This window comes from Mobula hypostoma, chromosome 1 (genome assembly GCF_963921235.1).
Source record: "Mobula hypostoma chromosome 1, sMobHyp1.1, whole genome shotgun sequence".
Taxonomy (NCBI): Eukaryota; Metazoa; Chordata; class Chondrichthyes; order Myliobatiformes; family Myliobatidae; genus Mobula; species Mobula hypostoma.
Window position 1 is genome coordinate 29,417,514 of NC_086097.1, and position 16,313 is coordinate 29,433,826.

The 16,313-nt window shown below is 41.5% G+C and overlaps 1 protein-coding gene across 6 annotated transcripts in view; it reads right to left on the minus strand.

Moving 5' to 3' along the window:
• dicer1 (dicer 1, ribonuclease type III) overlaps positions 1-16,313 on the minus strand; it is a 177,709-nt gene that overhangs the window by 75,544 nt on the left and 85,852 nt on the right. For all 6 annotated transcript variants that reach the window (XM_063045322.1, XM_063045309.1, XM_063045294.1 and 3 more), the window contains 4 exons: positions 15,976-16,108; positions 13,920-14,162; positions 7,546-7,700; positions 780-912 (listed from right to left, as the gene is read on the minus strand). In XM_063045322.1, coding sequence (XP_062901392.1) covers positions 780-912; positions 7,546-7,700; positions 13,920-14,162; positions 15,976-16,108 — 664 coding nt within the window. The remainder of the gene's footprint in view (positions 1-779; positions 913-7,545; positions 7,701-13,919; positions 14,163-15,975; positions 16,109-16,313) is intronic.

The following is a 16,313-nucleotide window of genomic DNA, read 5'->3' on the forward strand; positions in this document are numbered from 1 at the left end:
ATATCAAAGAGATGGTCAAGAAATCAAAGATGTAGCACTATTAACTCTGACTCGAGCCAATAATATAGCTTAAATCATTAGACTGGCAAACCGAAAAGCCGTTTTTCCATTTCTAAAGGTATAAGATGACCCACAACGCAACATGAGGAGAGTTTTCCCAGGTGATGTTACCAATTCATCCCCTATATCTACAATACATCACCAAATTTTACCTCACTGCTATGTGTCGACTTAACTGTCACTTTTTTAAACATTGTAACAGTGCCTCTACTTAGGGGATCCCAGAGGTCATGACAGGCACTTCATAAATCAAAATTCCTTCCAATACGAACAACATGTAGGAATTATACAATGGGTCAGTACTTGAAAAGAAAAGGCAAATAAGAACACGTCTTTTCTCTGGTTGATCAGTGTATTTTCAGCTCTTTCTGTGAAGACTGACAGGATTTTTTGAATTTATTCCTGGAATGTGAGCCACAGGTGGTGGTAGGATATATCTTAATGCCATGTCACTATTTAAAAAACTACAATACTCTCCTGACCAATCAAGTTCAAGGCCTTTTGGGAGGATACTCCGTTTCCAAACTAATTTCTTGAATTTCAAAGTAGTTTCATGAATAGTCTAGATTGAAAATCGGTTGGAATTCCGCCACCCCCCCCCCCCAAAATGCAAATCATTAACTTAGTCAGGAAAAAGGAATCATTAGCTGAAACTATGAGCAAGCACAATAATCAAGGGTTTACATTATGAGGATACCACTAGTTCAACGCTTACTCACAGTTACTGGGATGCGGAGGGGTGAGTTGATTGGAAGATAGAGTGTTGACTTAAAGGTACCATCTGATAGCTCTTGAGTTTTACACTTTGGTGCCAAATGTGTGAAGGGGTCACTTGGTAATCTGGCACAGTACCTATAAAGAAAACAAATAAAATTACAATTCATATTCCTACCAAGTTATGCATTTGGTGCAGCACAGAAATTACATCAACATTTATTCAAAATGCAATGTGTAACACAGGCTGAAACATTCAGCTTCACAAAAGCTGTTCCTACAAAGTATATCACAAGAGAAACATTAATACATATCGTCTTAATTATGAAAAGGAAGTCATCATGATATGACAAAATCAGCTTAATACAAATGTCAAACTATTTCACAATCTATTTTTATTCAATTTATAATTCTGTATACCATCACCTTCATACATAAAGCAGATACGTAGAAATGAACATTCGTGCTGACAATAGTATAAAGATAACATAGCCTCTAAGGGAGATATCCAGCTCAAATGGCTAAAAAAAATGAGTTTCTGGGACTGTATAATCCCTTCCTAATGTTGTTTTTTGTAATGGAGATAAAGTTAGGATGCAGTTATACCAAACCCAGCAAAATTCATAAATCTTTACATTGTGTAATGTAATGCTAAAATTTTACCCTTTTGTTAATTATGACCATGAAATCTCACTTACAGAAAGAAGCACAAGTAGCAAACTCACTAAAACAACAATAGTAAATTTGAAAATTGGAATACATCTCCAAATGCAATCAGGGCATATAACCACACAAATTTCAGTGTGTATTAATTCATGAATATTAAAATGCTGATCTTGCATGCAACCTAAAAATCAAAGCACTTAAAAGACATGAAGTAGAGAATACATCTGCTAACCTCTGGAAGATACTCAAGATGCTGCTCTACATTCCCCCCCCTTTTTTTTTTACTTCCCTGCTCAAGGAAAACCATGGGAAGATTTAACAAGACATCCTATCACTCAAAAGGAACTGTTTTTAAAACAGCATGAAAGAGTTGTGTTTAGGAGCTCAATTAAATTGAAGGGGAATCTCTAGAGTACATTTTTCCTGCCTGAGTATGATATAAAGGGCATAAGAATCACAATTACTTTTCCTTAGTACACTCAATGCTAACATTAAGTCAGAACTGCACTGACATGTACTTAAGAATGTGGATCATGTCTACAGTTATATCAATAGCTGCCTGATTAATCTGCTCGGCCTAAAAATGCTTTCACATTGCACACTACTGATAGTTTTGGTCTGCTGCTGAATGCCCATTGTACACTTTCCTCACTGTACTGATGTCAGGGGACAGAGGGCTGACAATCAGTGGCCTGCCCGAAGCCTGAAGAGGAGGGGCCAATTTCCTGTAAGATATGCTGTGATGCTTCGAGTGGAAGATTCCTCCCTACCACCCTGATAAGGTGCTAAGTTGGAGCTGGAAGCATAGTGACACACGTGGGCTGTCTCCAGCAATCTGCAGACTGTGTTGGTCATCGATACAAACGACACATTTCACTCTATGCTTTGATTTTCAATGTTCTTGTGACAAATAGACCACTTTCTAAATGGGGAGCAAAATCAGAAATCAGAGGTGCAAAGGGATTTGGGAGTCTTAGTGCAAGATTCCCTAAAGGCTAACGTGTAGGTTGGGTCAGTGACAAGAAAAGCAATTGTAATGTTGGCATTCAAGAGAACCCAGAAAAGGCTCACGAGAATGATCCCTGTAATAAAAGGGTTAATGTATGAGCAGTGTTTGTTAGCTCTGAACCTGTACTCTGGAGTTTAGAAGAATGATGGGGAATCTCATTGAAACGTATCAACTATTGAAAGGCCTAGATAGAGTGGATGTGGAGGATGTTTCTGATAGTGGGGGAAGTCAAGGACGAGAGAGCACAGCCTCAGAATACAAGGATGTCCTTTTAGAACAGAGATGCAGAGAAATTTCTTTAGACAGAGGGGGGAATCTGTGGAATTCATTGCCACAGACGTCTGTGGAGACCAAGTCATTAGGTATATCTAAAGCAGAGCTTGATAGATTCTTAATTAGTAAGGATGTCAAAGGGTTCCTCAAGATTGTTGGAGGGGGAGCAGCAGGGGGAATAAGCTCCCACTAAATGTTCCCAATGGCATGTGTCTCAAACAGTCCCTGACAACCAAGTCCAGCTCCTAGTCTTCACATGTGACTTAGCTACTAAGTCCAGTGGAACCATTTCTACTGACAGGAGGAGCAAAGGTGGGCTACTGGTGCTTTAAAACCAGTTGCTTTGGGCAGATGGGGCTCGTTGGCCATGGTTATCAGCTTATTTAAAGGAAGCAAAACTCTGACCTCAACCTCCATTATCTTGTGGCTATACCCACTCTTGGGGAAGGCTCTGGAAGTGAACCACAAGGAAAAATTTGGAGCTGGTGACCCTAAGGCAGTCCTATGTTGAGTTCACCACTGATTGGCAAGTCCTGTGACACCAGTGGTGCCTTAACTGTATCAGTCTCCGCTGTTCCTTTGGATTCATCAGCTGCATGAAGAGGGGAAGCCTGCTACATGGGCAACAGCTTGCTCTCCATATTGTACTGCCCTGGCTTGTGTCTCACATACATAGCAGGGACACAACATCCATGATCGACCCTGATCAATGGAGAACCCAAAGGATATGGGGAGAAGGCAGGAGAATGGGGTTGAGAGAGGTAATGCATCAGCCATGATGAAATCTTATTTTTATTTTATTTAGAGATAGAGGGGAAGACAGGCCCTTCTGGCCCAACAAGCCACAGTGACCAGCAACCCACCTATTTAATACTAGCCTAATCACAGGACAATTTGCAACAACCCACACAGTCACACGGGGAGAATGTGCAAACTCCTTACAGATAGCAATGGAATTGAACTCCAAACTTCAGAATGCCCTATGACACTATCGAGAGGAAATGGCAGAGCAGACCCTAATCCTGCTCCTTGGTCTTATGGTCTTAAAAAGCAAATCTTCATCTTTAAAACTGTATACAGTAGTTGGTGCAAGGGTGATTCTCAATTAAAAGTGCCAGGTCAAATTCTGTTGTACAGTGACCGAAGATGGCTCCAGGTGGTTTCTACTCCAGAAATAAACAACCCTCAGATCCACCAGAGCAATTGTTCCCAATTTGGGGCCCACAGCACCCTCGGTTAATGATAGGGGTCCATGGCATAAAAAAGGCTGGGAACCCCTGCACTAGACTAAGAAAAAGTGCCATGTGACTGAGCTTCTGGATCTTGTTGTAATTAAGATAATGCTGCAAACTACAGCACTGCAGCGCCATCACAGTAAGTTTAAAAGATCACCTCAGTATATCAATTTGGATTGAAAAAGAACATCTTCTCACTGGCAATCAACATTGGTGCACCTGAAGGATACATGCTCAGCCCACTGCTCTATTCTCCCTACACCCATGACTGTGTGGAGATATACTGGAGAGCATTCTAACTGGTTGCATCACCATCTACTATGGAGGGGCCACTACACAGGATCAGAAAAAGCAGCTTAAGGTTGTAACCTCAGCCAGCTCCATCATGGGCACTAGCCTCCCCAGCAGAGGACACTTTCAAAATGTGATGTCTCAAAACTGTGGCATCCATCATCAAGGACCCCCTATCACCTATTACATGCCCTATTCTCATTACTACCATTAAGGTGGTGGTACAGGAGCCTGAAGACCCACACTCACTGATTTGGAAACAGCTTCTTCCCCTCAGCCCTAAGGTTTCTGGAATGGACAACGAACCCATGAACACTACCTCGCAATTTTTCCCTCCCTTTTTGCAGTACTTGGTTTAATTTTTAAAATATAATCCCCCATCTATAATTCTTCTGCTCTTCAACTTTTCGACCACATTTTGACTCAGACTCACTATTACAGCCAGCTCTTAGATCCACCCCTCCCCTCCTGTCTTCTCCAATCATTTCGGATCTCCCCCTCCCCAATCTCTTCCTATCTCTTCTTTCAGTTAGTCCTGACGAAGGGTCCTGGCCCAAAACGTCGACTGTACCTCTTCCTATAGATGCTGCTTGGCCTGCTGCGTTCATCAGCACTTTTTGTGTGTGTTGCTTGCATTTCCAGCATCTGCAGATTTCCTCGTGTCAGCACATTGTAATTAATAGTTTTTAAAAAATTACGTATGGCAATGTACTGCTGCCTCAAAACAACAAATTTCACAACATATACCAGTGATATTAGACCTGATTCCAATTCTGAATAGCAGTATCTCAGCAAGGCCTATTCAAGAATTGGATATTAAGCCAGTAGAATAGTAAAAATACCAGTAATTTGTCATTCAATGATTTGGAACTCTTGTTCAGTACCTGCCTCACCAGGTTGTGTTTGCTTCAGACTCAGCATGTTCCGGCTTCAATAACCCCTTTAACCTAATTGTACTTACAGAAAAATTTAAAAACTAGGGAATAATATCTAATAATCTAGAAACTTTGCCTGATCATATGCTGGTTTCAGAGTTTTACTGCATACCTAATGACTTGGTTTACTTCGTGATTGCAGTTGTGTACTTGCAATACCAAATAGAAAACTTGAGTACGACTACTTTAAAGATAGTGTTTGACCCTCAGTTACTTCTTTTCCAACAGGTTCTGTGTCGAACTTCCAAGAACAATATGTTATTCACAGCAACTGCTCAAGCACCTTGTATGCAAGCTCTACATACAAATTAAATATCTGTATATTCAGTTTGTCATGCATTTTATCTTTCAGACTTAAATTTCAGTTAAGCAATAGGCTTTAAGAAAGTTTTGGAAATTACTTTTACATAGAAAGAATTTTTTTTTACAAAATTAATTATTGATGAGGCCAACATTTACGACCAATCAATAACTGCTTTTCAGAGAGTTTTTAAAGTGCTACCGTCCATTTGTTGAGGTCCTTCAACAAAAATATGGTTATTGGACAGGGATTCCCTCAAATTAACCCCAGCAATGCAGCAGATGATACAGCTGTCTCACAACTCCAACAAGATGATTTGGATTTTGACCTCAGGTGATTGTATGGGCTCCCCTAGTTTTCTACCACATCCCAAAGTTAAAATGGCTACAGTTATAAGCAGATACAACTTAGAAACAAGTCCCTCAGCACAGAGTCCAGGCTGTGCATCAAACACCCATCTTTCCACTCAACCCAACCCAATCCATTTTATTCTCTCCACAATCACAACTGACCTGAGATTATACCACTTATTTATACACAAGGACCAATACACAGTGGCCAATTAACCCATCAACCTGTACATGTTTGGGAATGTGGGAGAAAAGTCATTTCTCAGACAGCAGTTAATATGTTTCATCACAAAACACTTCATCACTGGGCAATAGTCATTGAGGCAGGTCATCATGCCCTTCTTGGGCACTGGTATAATTGAAGCTGGTGGGTACCACGCTGCCAAAGCGAGAGGTTGTAAAGATCTCAATAAACATACCAGTCAGTTGATTAGCACTAATCTTTAGTACTTGGCCAGGTAGTGCATCTGGGCAGGATGCTTCACATGAGTTCACCCTCCTGAAGGTTACTCGCACACTGGCTTCAGAGATTGAAAGCACAGGATCATTGGGGGATGTGGGAGTTCGTGATGCTTCCTCCATGTTTTGATGGTCAAAGTGAGGATGGAAGGCATTGAGCTCATTTGGAAGTGAAGTCATGCTGTCTCCTATGTCGCTTGATTTAACTTTATAAGGGGTGATAGTATTCAAGCCTGACAGAACTGTCGAGCGTCCTTTGTTGATTCAAGTTTGGTTTGGAATTTGCCTTGAAATGGCTTTCCGGAGATCATATCTGGACCTCTTGCAACTTGCTTGGAGGCTTGAAAGCTTCTGATCTAGCTCTCAGCAGATTTCGGATCTTATGGTTCATCCAGGGCTTCTGATTAGGAAAGATGGAATGATTTTGTGGGGATACACTTGTCTACAGCTGTTTTAATAAAGTCCATTACAACCACGGTGTATTCATTCAGATCCTTGGATGAGTGCTTGAACTCGCCCAGTCCACTGACTTGAAGCAAGCCCATAGCTGCTCCTCCACCTCCTGCGCCCACCTCTTTGCTGTCCTAATCTCTAGAGCTTTGCTCTTTAGTCTCTACCTGTATGCAGGTAGTAGCACAGCCAAGTGATGCAATTTACTGAAGTGGTGGTCATTCTTTAATGTGGAAGACACCAGAAGCTTGAGTGTGTCAGGGGACAGGAGAAGATGCTTGGGAAGTTGAAAGGTTTGAAGGTAGATAAGTCACCTGGACAACATGGATGACACCAGTATTCTGAAAGAGTCTGGAATGATCCTGGAGGACAGGAAAATTGCAAGTATCACTCCACTCGAAGAAGAGAGGGAGACAAAAGACAGGAAATTATAGGCCAATTAGCCTGACATCAGTGGCTGGGAAGATGTTGGAGTTCATTATTAAGGATGAGTTTCCAGATTACTTGAAGGAACATGATAAAATATGTAGACATTCAATTCCCCAAATTATAATTGTATGCATCAAGTATTCCAAAAAAAAACTTGGACCTTCAGGAATTAGCATTTTATGAATCAAAAGAATAACTAAAGGATATACAATTTAGGTTACTACACTACGTGCTAGGTCTTTTGTACTTTTTGTTATTACTGTATTTTATGAAAACTAAATAATAAACCACAAGTAGATAGTAGACACAGCTGAAAAAAGGCTGGTGTTATTGAATGCCTAGAAGTGTATTCTGCCAATGCTCAGACTCTTACCTGTTCACATGTCCAATTGCAGTGTTAATAGTTACTCGCGGGCTCCCGTCTTCTGGTCTCAGTACATATGGAGGAAGCAGTTCATCATCATCGGTTACAGGTTCTACCTCCACATCAGCAGAATCCACAGACTTTGAGCATTTGTTTCGGAGAATCTTAAATTTCAAAGTAAATTTATTATCAAAGTACATATATGTCACCATATACAACCCTGGGATCATTTTCTTGCAGGCATACTAAATAAACCCATAATAGAATCAATGAAAGACCACACCAACTTGGGCATTCACCCAGTGTGAAAAGAACAAACTGCAAAAACAAAATGAAAGAAATAACTATCATAAATAAGCACAAAGTATCGAGCACGGGATGAAAAGTCCTCAAAAGTGAGTCCATAGGTTGAGGGACTATTTCAATGATGGAGCAAGTAATGTTATCCCCTTTGGTTCAAGAGCCTGATGGTTGAGGGGTAATAGCTGTTCCTGAACCTGAGGCTCCTGTACTTTCTTCCTGATGGCAGCAGTGAAAAGAGAGCATGTCCTGGGGGTTGCTGATGATGGATGCTGCTTTCCTACAGTGCTTCATGTAAGTATGTTGAATGGTGGGGCGGGCTTTACCCATGATGGACCGGGTGGAACCCACTACTTTTTTGCAGGATCTTCCATTCAAGGGCATTGGTTTCACACCATGCTGTGATGCAGCCAGTTAACGTACTCTCAGGACACATCTATAGAAGTTCGTCAAAGTCTTAGATATCATGTCAAATCTTCACAAACTCCTAAAGTACAGGCACTGTCGTGCATTCTTTGTAATTGCACTTGCGATGCAGGGCCCAGGACAGGGGCCTCCGGAACAATAGTACTGAGGAATGTAAAGTTGCTGAACCTCTCCACATCTCATACACCAATGAGAACTGGCTCTTGGCCCTCTGGTTTCCTTATCATGAAGTCAATAATCAGCACCTTGATCTTGTTGATATTTAGTAAGAGGTTGTTGTGATGGCACCACCCAGTGGCGCCAGATTTTCAACCTCCGTCCTATATGCTGATTTGTCACCACCTTTGATTCGGCCCATGACAGTGGTGTCGGCAGCAAAGGAGGTATCAATAGAAATATGAATTTCCTAGAATATATAGCAACAATGTAATGTTTTACAATCATTGTTCAATCATTAAGTACATTTTTGATGATAATCTCCCAAGGCATTTCCTACTCACTTTTTAAGAAACCTGGTGCACTGTTTACGTCATTCAGCATTCCCCAAAGAATCCCACTGCCTGCCCGCTCAACTATATAACATAAACTCGATTTAGTTTTAATATAACATTCATAAATACAGGCACAGAATCTGCAGCAAAAGAATTGCTGGAGGAACTCAGCTGGTCTAGAAGCTTCTGTGATAGGAAAAGAATGATTACTGTTTTGAGTCAAGACCATAAAATAGAATGGGATCATAAATGTAGACTACAGAGGAGACTTGATAGTAGACAGGAACATGTATGTTAGCTGGTTTAACCATGCAGCCACCTGTAGATGCTCAGCCACCAGCATGGCCAAAGCCAGCTTAAATTAACTTGTTCTCACTTTCACAAAAGCAATAAGTTTGATTTTGTATTTTTTGTGACAAACAACAAAATCATTGGCTTCAATGTTCCTGGGCTGGTAGATGTGTGGAGAGTCAGCCTCTATCCAGGAACCTCTGCAAGAAGGGGCATGAGTGTGTCCATAGAGGTTGCATCACGACACAATGGGAACCAACTAATATTACCTTGGCTGAAATTTGGATTCAGAAATGGCTTGCCCACAGATGAGAGGGTAGTGGTGAAAGTGTCATTCTATTTTTTTTTTAATGTTATTTAGAGATACTACACAGAATAGGTCTCCCTGGTGTTTCGGCCATGCTGCCCAGCAACTCGCCAATTTAACCTTAGCCTAATCACAGAACAATTTATAATGACCAATTAACAGGTACGTCTTTGGACTGAGGGAGGAAACCAGAGCACGCAGAGAAAACCCACACATTCCACGGGGAGGACATATAAACTCCTTGCAGAGGACACTGGGATTGGCTCCGAACTCCAACGCCCCAAACTGTAATAGCACCATGCTACTCACAGCACCCATCCTGACTGTAGGCCAGTGACCAGTTGGTGTTCCGCAGAGATTGGCACTGAGGCATGTTTTTTGTGATGTATACAAATTACTTGAATGAAAATTTAGGTGTGTTGATTCGTAACACTGCAGAAGACACAAAGTTTGGTAGAGTGCAGACAGTGTAGAGGATTGTCAAAGGAGATACAGGTGTCCCCCACTTTTCGAAAGTTCGCTTTACGAAACCTCACTGTTACGAAAGACCTACATTAGTACTCTGTTTTCGCTAACAGAAGGTGTTTTCACTGTTACGAAAAAAATCAGCGCGCGATAAAAGGCAGCGCGCGCCCCGAGCAGCCACTCTCCCCCGGATTCAGAACTGCATTCTCGCCAGCACTGCTTAAACACGTGCCTGTGAGCAGCCGTTTGCAAGGTGAGTTCTATGGTATTGGAAAAGCCTAAAAGAGCTCGTAAGGGTGTTACACTTAGCATAAAACTAGACATAATTAAGTGTTTTGATCTTGGTGAACTAAGTAAGGACTAAGTGGGTTTGGCTTGTGGAAGCTGACGAAGATGATGTTGAAGAGGTTTTGGCATCCCATGACCAAGAACTGATAGATGAAGAGGAAAGGATAACAATCGAAACCAAATGAGTAACGATAAAGTACGACTTATTTTGAAACGGTACGTCGGTTTAGGGGATATTTGCAGGATGGTTTGAGTGCTTACAAAGAACTGTATGATAGAAAAATGTGTGAGGCTCAGCAGTCAAGCAAGCCTTCCACACCAGCCACAGCAGACGACGAACCTCGACCTTCGACATCGAGGCAGGCAGTCATAGGAGAAGATGAGCTGCTCTAATGGAAACAGACGACGAGATGACACCCCAGTGTCCCACCACCCAGGCCGCGGACAGATACTGATTCGTGGAGAATGCAGCGGTAGCCGGAAGACACACAGCACATCTTTAAGAAAAAAGCCGAAATAAACATGCTAATTAATCAGGTACCACCCGGCACGGAATTGTCGGCCCAGGTCAGAGGCGATGCAATTGGCAATCCTCTCTGATCTGGGCCAACATTTACTTGCTGGGCAGCATCTGGTTAATTAGCTTGTTTATTTCGGTTTTTTTCTTAAAGACGTGCTGTGTGCCTCCCGGCTACCGCTGTACCCCTGCATGCTTCGCGGATCGGTATCAGGTCGCTGTCCGGAGGGTGGGGGCCACTGCACCACCCAAACTCTGACGACTCAGTCTAACACACCATCATCAGTGTGCTCCACACTTTCCCAATTCCGGTAAGTGATACTACACTGTACATACATTATTTCCACTTTATATCAGCTGTGTATTTTTACGTGTTATTTGGTATGATCTGGCAGCTTCATAGCTTAAAGGTCACTGGAGAGCGCTTGCACCGTCCTTTTGCCAACGGCACTTGCATGAGATTTGCTACGGAGAACAGTTCAGGCAATGATTGTGGAAAAGTATTTCTACTTTATATAAGCTGTGTATTTATCACATCATTCCTGCTTTTAATATGTTACTGTTATTTTAGGTTTTATGTGTTATTTGGCATGATTTGGTAGGTTATTTTTGGGTCTGCGAACGCTCACGAAATTTTCCCAGATAAGTAAATGGTAATTGCTTCTTCGCTTTACGACATTTCGACTTACGAACCGTTTCATAGGAATGCTCTACCTTCGGATGGCAGGGGAAACTTGTAGCAGAATATAGATAAAAGGCAGAGAAATGGAAGATGGAGTTTAATCCAAGCAAGTGTGAGGTGGGAGGTCTAACGTAAGGGAAAAGTTTACAGTCAATGACAGGACCCAAAACAGTATAGGTTTTCAAAGTATATTTGGGTCCAAACCCAGAGCTCACTGAAAGTGGCCACACAGTTAGACAGGGTAGCAAAGGTAAGTTCATTGGTTGATATGTTGAATACAAGTGATTTATGTTATCAGTTATATAAAACTTTGGTCAGGCTGCACTAGGAGTACTGTGTGCTATTCTGGTCACCCTTTTACAGAAAGGATGTTGATGTTTACCAGGGTACTCTCCTCACCTTTCCACTCAGTCCTGATGCAGGGCTCTGACCCAAAACTTCAACAACTTCCTGCCTCGCACACATATTGGATCATTTCTTAATGCATGCATTACTAAATGACAATAAAAGAGGACTGCGTGTCTTCATAATCATGCTGCTCAACCTGCTTCCTTCCAGCAGGTTGTTACTTAGCAGGATGCTGCCAAGATTAGAGGTTATGAGCTATATGGACAAACTTCGGTTGTTTAATCTGGAGCAGAGGCTGAGGGGAGACCTGATGACAATGAGAGGCACTGATGGTCAGAATCTTTCCCCCCCAGGGTAGAAATATCTAGCAATAGACAGCATGCATTTAGGGTGAGAGTGGGGAATTTTAGAGATGTTTGAGGAGTTTTTTTTTAAACTTGTGGAGAGGATGGTAGATGCATGGGGGATTGGTGAAAGTAGATACAACAGTAGCATTTAAGAGGCTGTTAAGAGACATGAATATTATATGGAGTTACAGTGAAACCCTGGTTTTACGCGCCCCGATTTAATGTGAATTCGGATATAACGAGATGAGTCATTGGACTCCATGTCAATCCACACTCCCCTTTCTCCAGCCTTGTATCCCTTTTGCCAATCAACTTCCCAGCTCTTGGCTTCATCCCTGCCCCTCCTGTCTTCTCCTATCATTTCAGGTCTCTCTCTCCCCCTCCCACTTTCAAATCTCTTACTATCTCTTTTTTCCATTAGTCCTGACAAAGGGTCTCGACCAGATGCTGCCTGGCCTGCTGCATTCCACCAGCATTTTGTATGAGTCATTGGACCTTTTTTTTTGCTCAAAATGGAACAAACTGCTAGAAAAAGAAAATCTTTTTCTGTGAAAAATAAGCTTCACGCACTTGACACGATCAAGACTAAAAGTCAAACTCAAGTTGCATGAGACCTCGGGATACCGGAATCAACACTTCATGGCTGGAAATCTCACGAAGAAAAGTTACACGTGTCGCTTTGCGAAGTTGAAGCAGGAACGCCTGAAGACAGCCAAAGATGTCAGCCTCAATGACTCCCTGTATGAGTGGTTCGTTCAAGCTCGCTCAGAAGGCCTTCCAAATTCCGGTCCTATTCTCGAAGCTCAAGTCGAGAAGTCTGACAAGCAGATCAATGGAGAAACCTCACAGTTCAAAGCTAGCAATGGATGGCTATAGACCGGTTTAAACTCTGTCACGGGATTTCTCAAGTGTTAGTGTCAGGAGAAATTTGCTGAGCCGACAGTGCCACCGCCAGTGACATGCTACATTCAAGCAAGGAACACTCGATCACTTTTTTAAGAAATAAACTGTAAATGATGATTGCTAATATTCTTGAATGTTTTTATTTGTTGTTTTGTATATTAAGAAGCTCTACTAAAAATTAATTTGTTTTAATTTCTACAGTAACAACAACCCTGATTTAGCACGACCCCGCTTTTTTTGCGATGACATTATGGACCCAAATGATCGCGTTATAACGGGGTTTCACTGTATATGGATCAGATGCAGGCAGAAAATTTAGACTAATTTGGCATAATGCTTGGCGCAGACATTATGATGGGCCAAAGGGCCTATTTTGTGTGGTACTGTTCTACGTTCTATAAACCTGAAGAGCAATCAGTTGCGGATCTGGTAGCACAATGGATTTGAAACCCAAAACTGGTCTGTTCAATTCACATCATGACAATCTGAATAATATAAGTTAGCGTACCAACTTAAAATATTGATACCATCAAGAAATTTATATAAATTCATATGTAGATGCCATAAAGCTGAAACAAAAGGCTTTGGTGGCACTTATAGAGAGATAAAGTTAATGTTGCAGGTTACTGACTGATGACTACTTCAGAAAAAAATACTGATGAGTTATCAAGAAAGTTGGTGAAAAGCCAACTGCTTCATCAAGTAGCTTCCAAAGTTCAAAGTAAGTTTTATTATCAAAGTATATGTCAGCACATACAGCTGAGATTAATTTTGCTACAGGCCTTTCCATTTCCATCCTTCATGTTTCTGGTCCAGTAAATCAAGTTGTTATTGGTATAATAATAAACATTGGTTGTCACTGTTTTCTAAAGCCCAAGAATAAAGTTAAACATAGTTGATCAGATGAAAGCATATTTGACATTTCACTTCCCCACCCTTGTAAAATGATGTAAGTATTAATTAAGAAGTGATCATTGCTACTGTACAACTTGTACTTATCAAATAAATGATCTGGTACCTTTTCAATTGCTTTGTAGGTTTTGAGATCCTCTTTGAAGTCTTCAATTTTGTCAGAATCTGAAAGCATGATGTAGTTTGAGATGGGCGCTCGTGCTCTTCCTTTTGATTGTACATAAGAACGATATTCTGTTGGTAAATCAAAGCGAACTACCAGATTGCACTTTGGAATATCAACTCCCTCCTCAACAACACTAGTTGCGATGAGCAGGTTGGTTTCATGTGCACGAAATTTTCTCAGCACCTGCAACAATGTTTGAGGGGAATAAGAATGACATTAATGTTGCTAAAGTTCTTAAAACTCAACAACCAGTCAATAATGCAAGAGATCACAATTTGTCCATCCCTTTGAAATTTTGAGGAAGATGTTCATGAACCAAAGAATTGAGTTAAAGTCAAAGTATGCATACACTATGCAACCTTGAGACTCGTCTCCTCACAAGCAACCACAAAGCAAAGAACCCCTCCAAAAAAAATTTAAGAAGACTAAACAACCCAATGCGCATAGAAAAAAACACAAATTATGCAAACAATACAAGCAAGCAAATAGCGTTTAGAACTGGAGTCAACAAAACAGAGCCCGTCACACCAACATGCAGCTACAGCCCCAGTTCAGCGCAGGGTCCGGTAAATGTTGCGGAGCTGCGAGCTGAACTGGCCAGTCCCTTGCCTCTGGCCCCCAACACCCTGACCTTTTCAATCTGGACCAGCACTTAAATCGTCCAAACATCAAGTTCTGTCACTTCGAAACGCTCTGGAACCTGAACGCCGCCTGAACGCCGCCAGCTCGATTCAGCCTGTACCTGACCCAGCACCTACAGTAATCAAACCATGGGTCTTTTCCCACTCTTAGGAACAGGCTCCAACTTGACTCCACTCCACTCCCTCTAAACCTTGCCCATCCAATTGATGTCTAAAATGCATTTTAAGCATTGTAACTGTACTCACCTCTACGATTTCCTCTGCCAGCTCACTCTATATATCCACCATTCTGTTTGGAAAAAGCTGTTCTTCAGGTCCCCTTTAAGCTTTTTCCCCTCCCACCTTAAATCTATGTCATGACTCCCCACTTACCATCTTTCAGCCTCCAACATCCCTTGCTTATTCAGTCTCTCTTTCATACCTCTAGCCTGCCAGTCCTGGTAACACCCGGTGAATCTTTATTGCATCCTTTCCATAGCTGGACTTCTCATAATGCCAACTTAGGCAGCTGTAATATGATGCCCCAACATTTATGCTCAATGCTCTGACCAGTGTTCTTCATTACCTTGTCTACTTGTGTCTCTACTTTAAATAAACTACGTACTTGTACCCAAGTCTCCATTTTGCAATATTCATCATACAGGTCCCGCCATGGCTTAACACCCCAAAATTCATAATTTTACACTTGTTCAAGTTAAACTCCATCTGCAGTTCTGTTGAATCCACTTAGTTAACTGATTCTGTTACATGTTTATCAGATCACCTGTCTTTTTAATCCTGTAATCTTAAACCATCTTCACTGTCCACCACACCATCAATTTGTGTCATCTACAAATTTACAAGCATATTGTGGTCCAAATTGTTAATATAAACATTAAAGAACAGTGGACAAAGGCCCAATGCCTGCAGCACACCAGGGCCACAGGCCTCCAGGCCTCCAACTTGAGAAACAATCACCCACTACCACCCTCCAACTCTCACCATCAAGCCAATTTGTTTCCAACCGGCTGGCTCACCATCGATCTCATGTGATCTAACCTTCCAGACAAGCCCACCATGTAGGACCATGTCAAAGACCTTGCTGAAGCCCAGGTGAACAACATCCACCACCCTATCCTCATCAATCCACTTGGTCATATCTTCAAAAACTCTAATCAAGTTTGTGAGACAAGGTTGCCTACACCCAAAGCCACGCTGCCTATTCTTAATCAGTCCTTGCCTTCCAGGTGCTAACAGATCCTGTTTCTCAGAACTCTGTACTGTAACTTTCCCATAACAGATGTTAGGCTCACCACAGCCCAAAATTCCCTGGCTGAGGTGAAACCAAAATGGGAAAAGAAACAAGATGCTCTCACCTCTTCTTGTTTCCTGAATTCCACTTCCATCTGTTTATTACGAGGTTGGTTCTTTCCAATGCCATGACCAGTTATAAAATTACTGCTGACGTAAGCCAACTCTAGATCCTGCTTACCAGCTTCCTTTATTAATCTGGATCAGATAATCAAAATAAATCAAACTCTTAAAATTGGAGGAAGAGGAATTGAGAGGGAAAAACCTTCAAAAGTTAACAAATCTAAGATAGCAAATCTAAACTATCTCAAGATGATTATCATCACTGACACGTAACAAAATTTGTTATTTTGCGGTTGCAAAAAATATATTATAACTCACAAATAAAGTGCAAAAGAAGAAT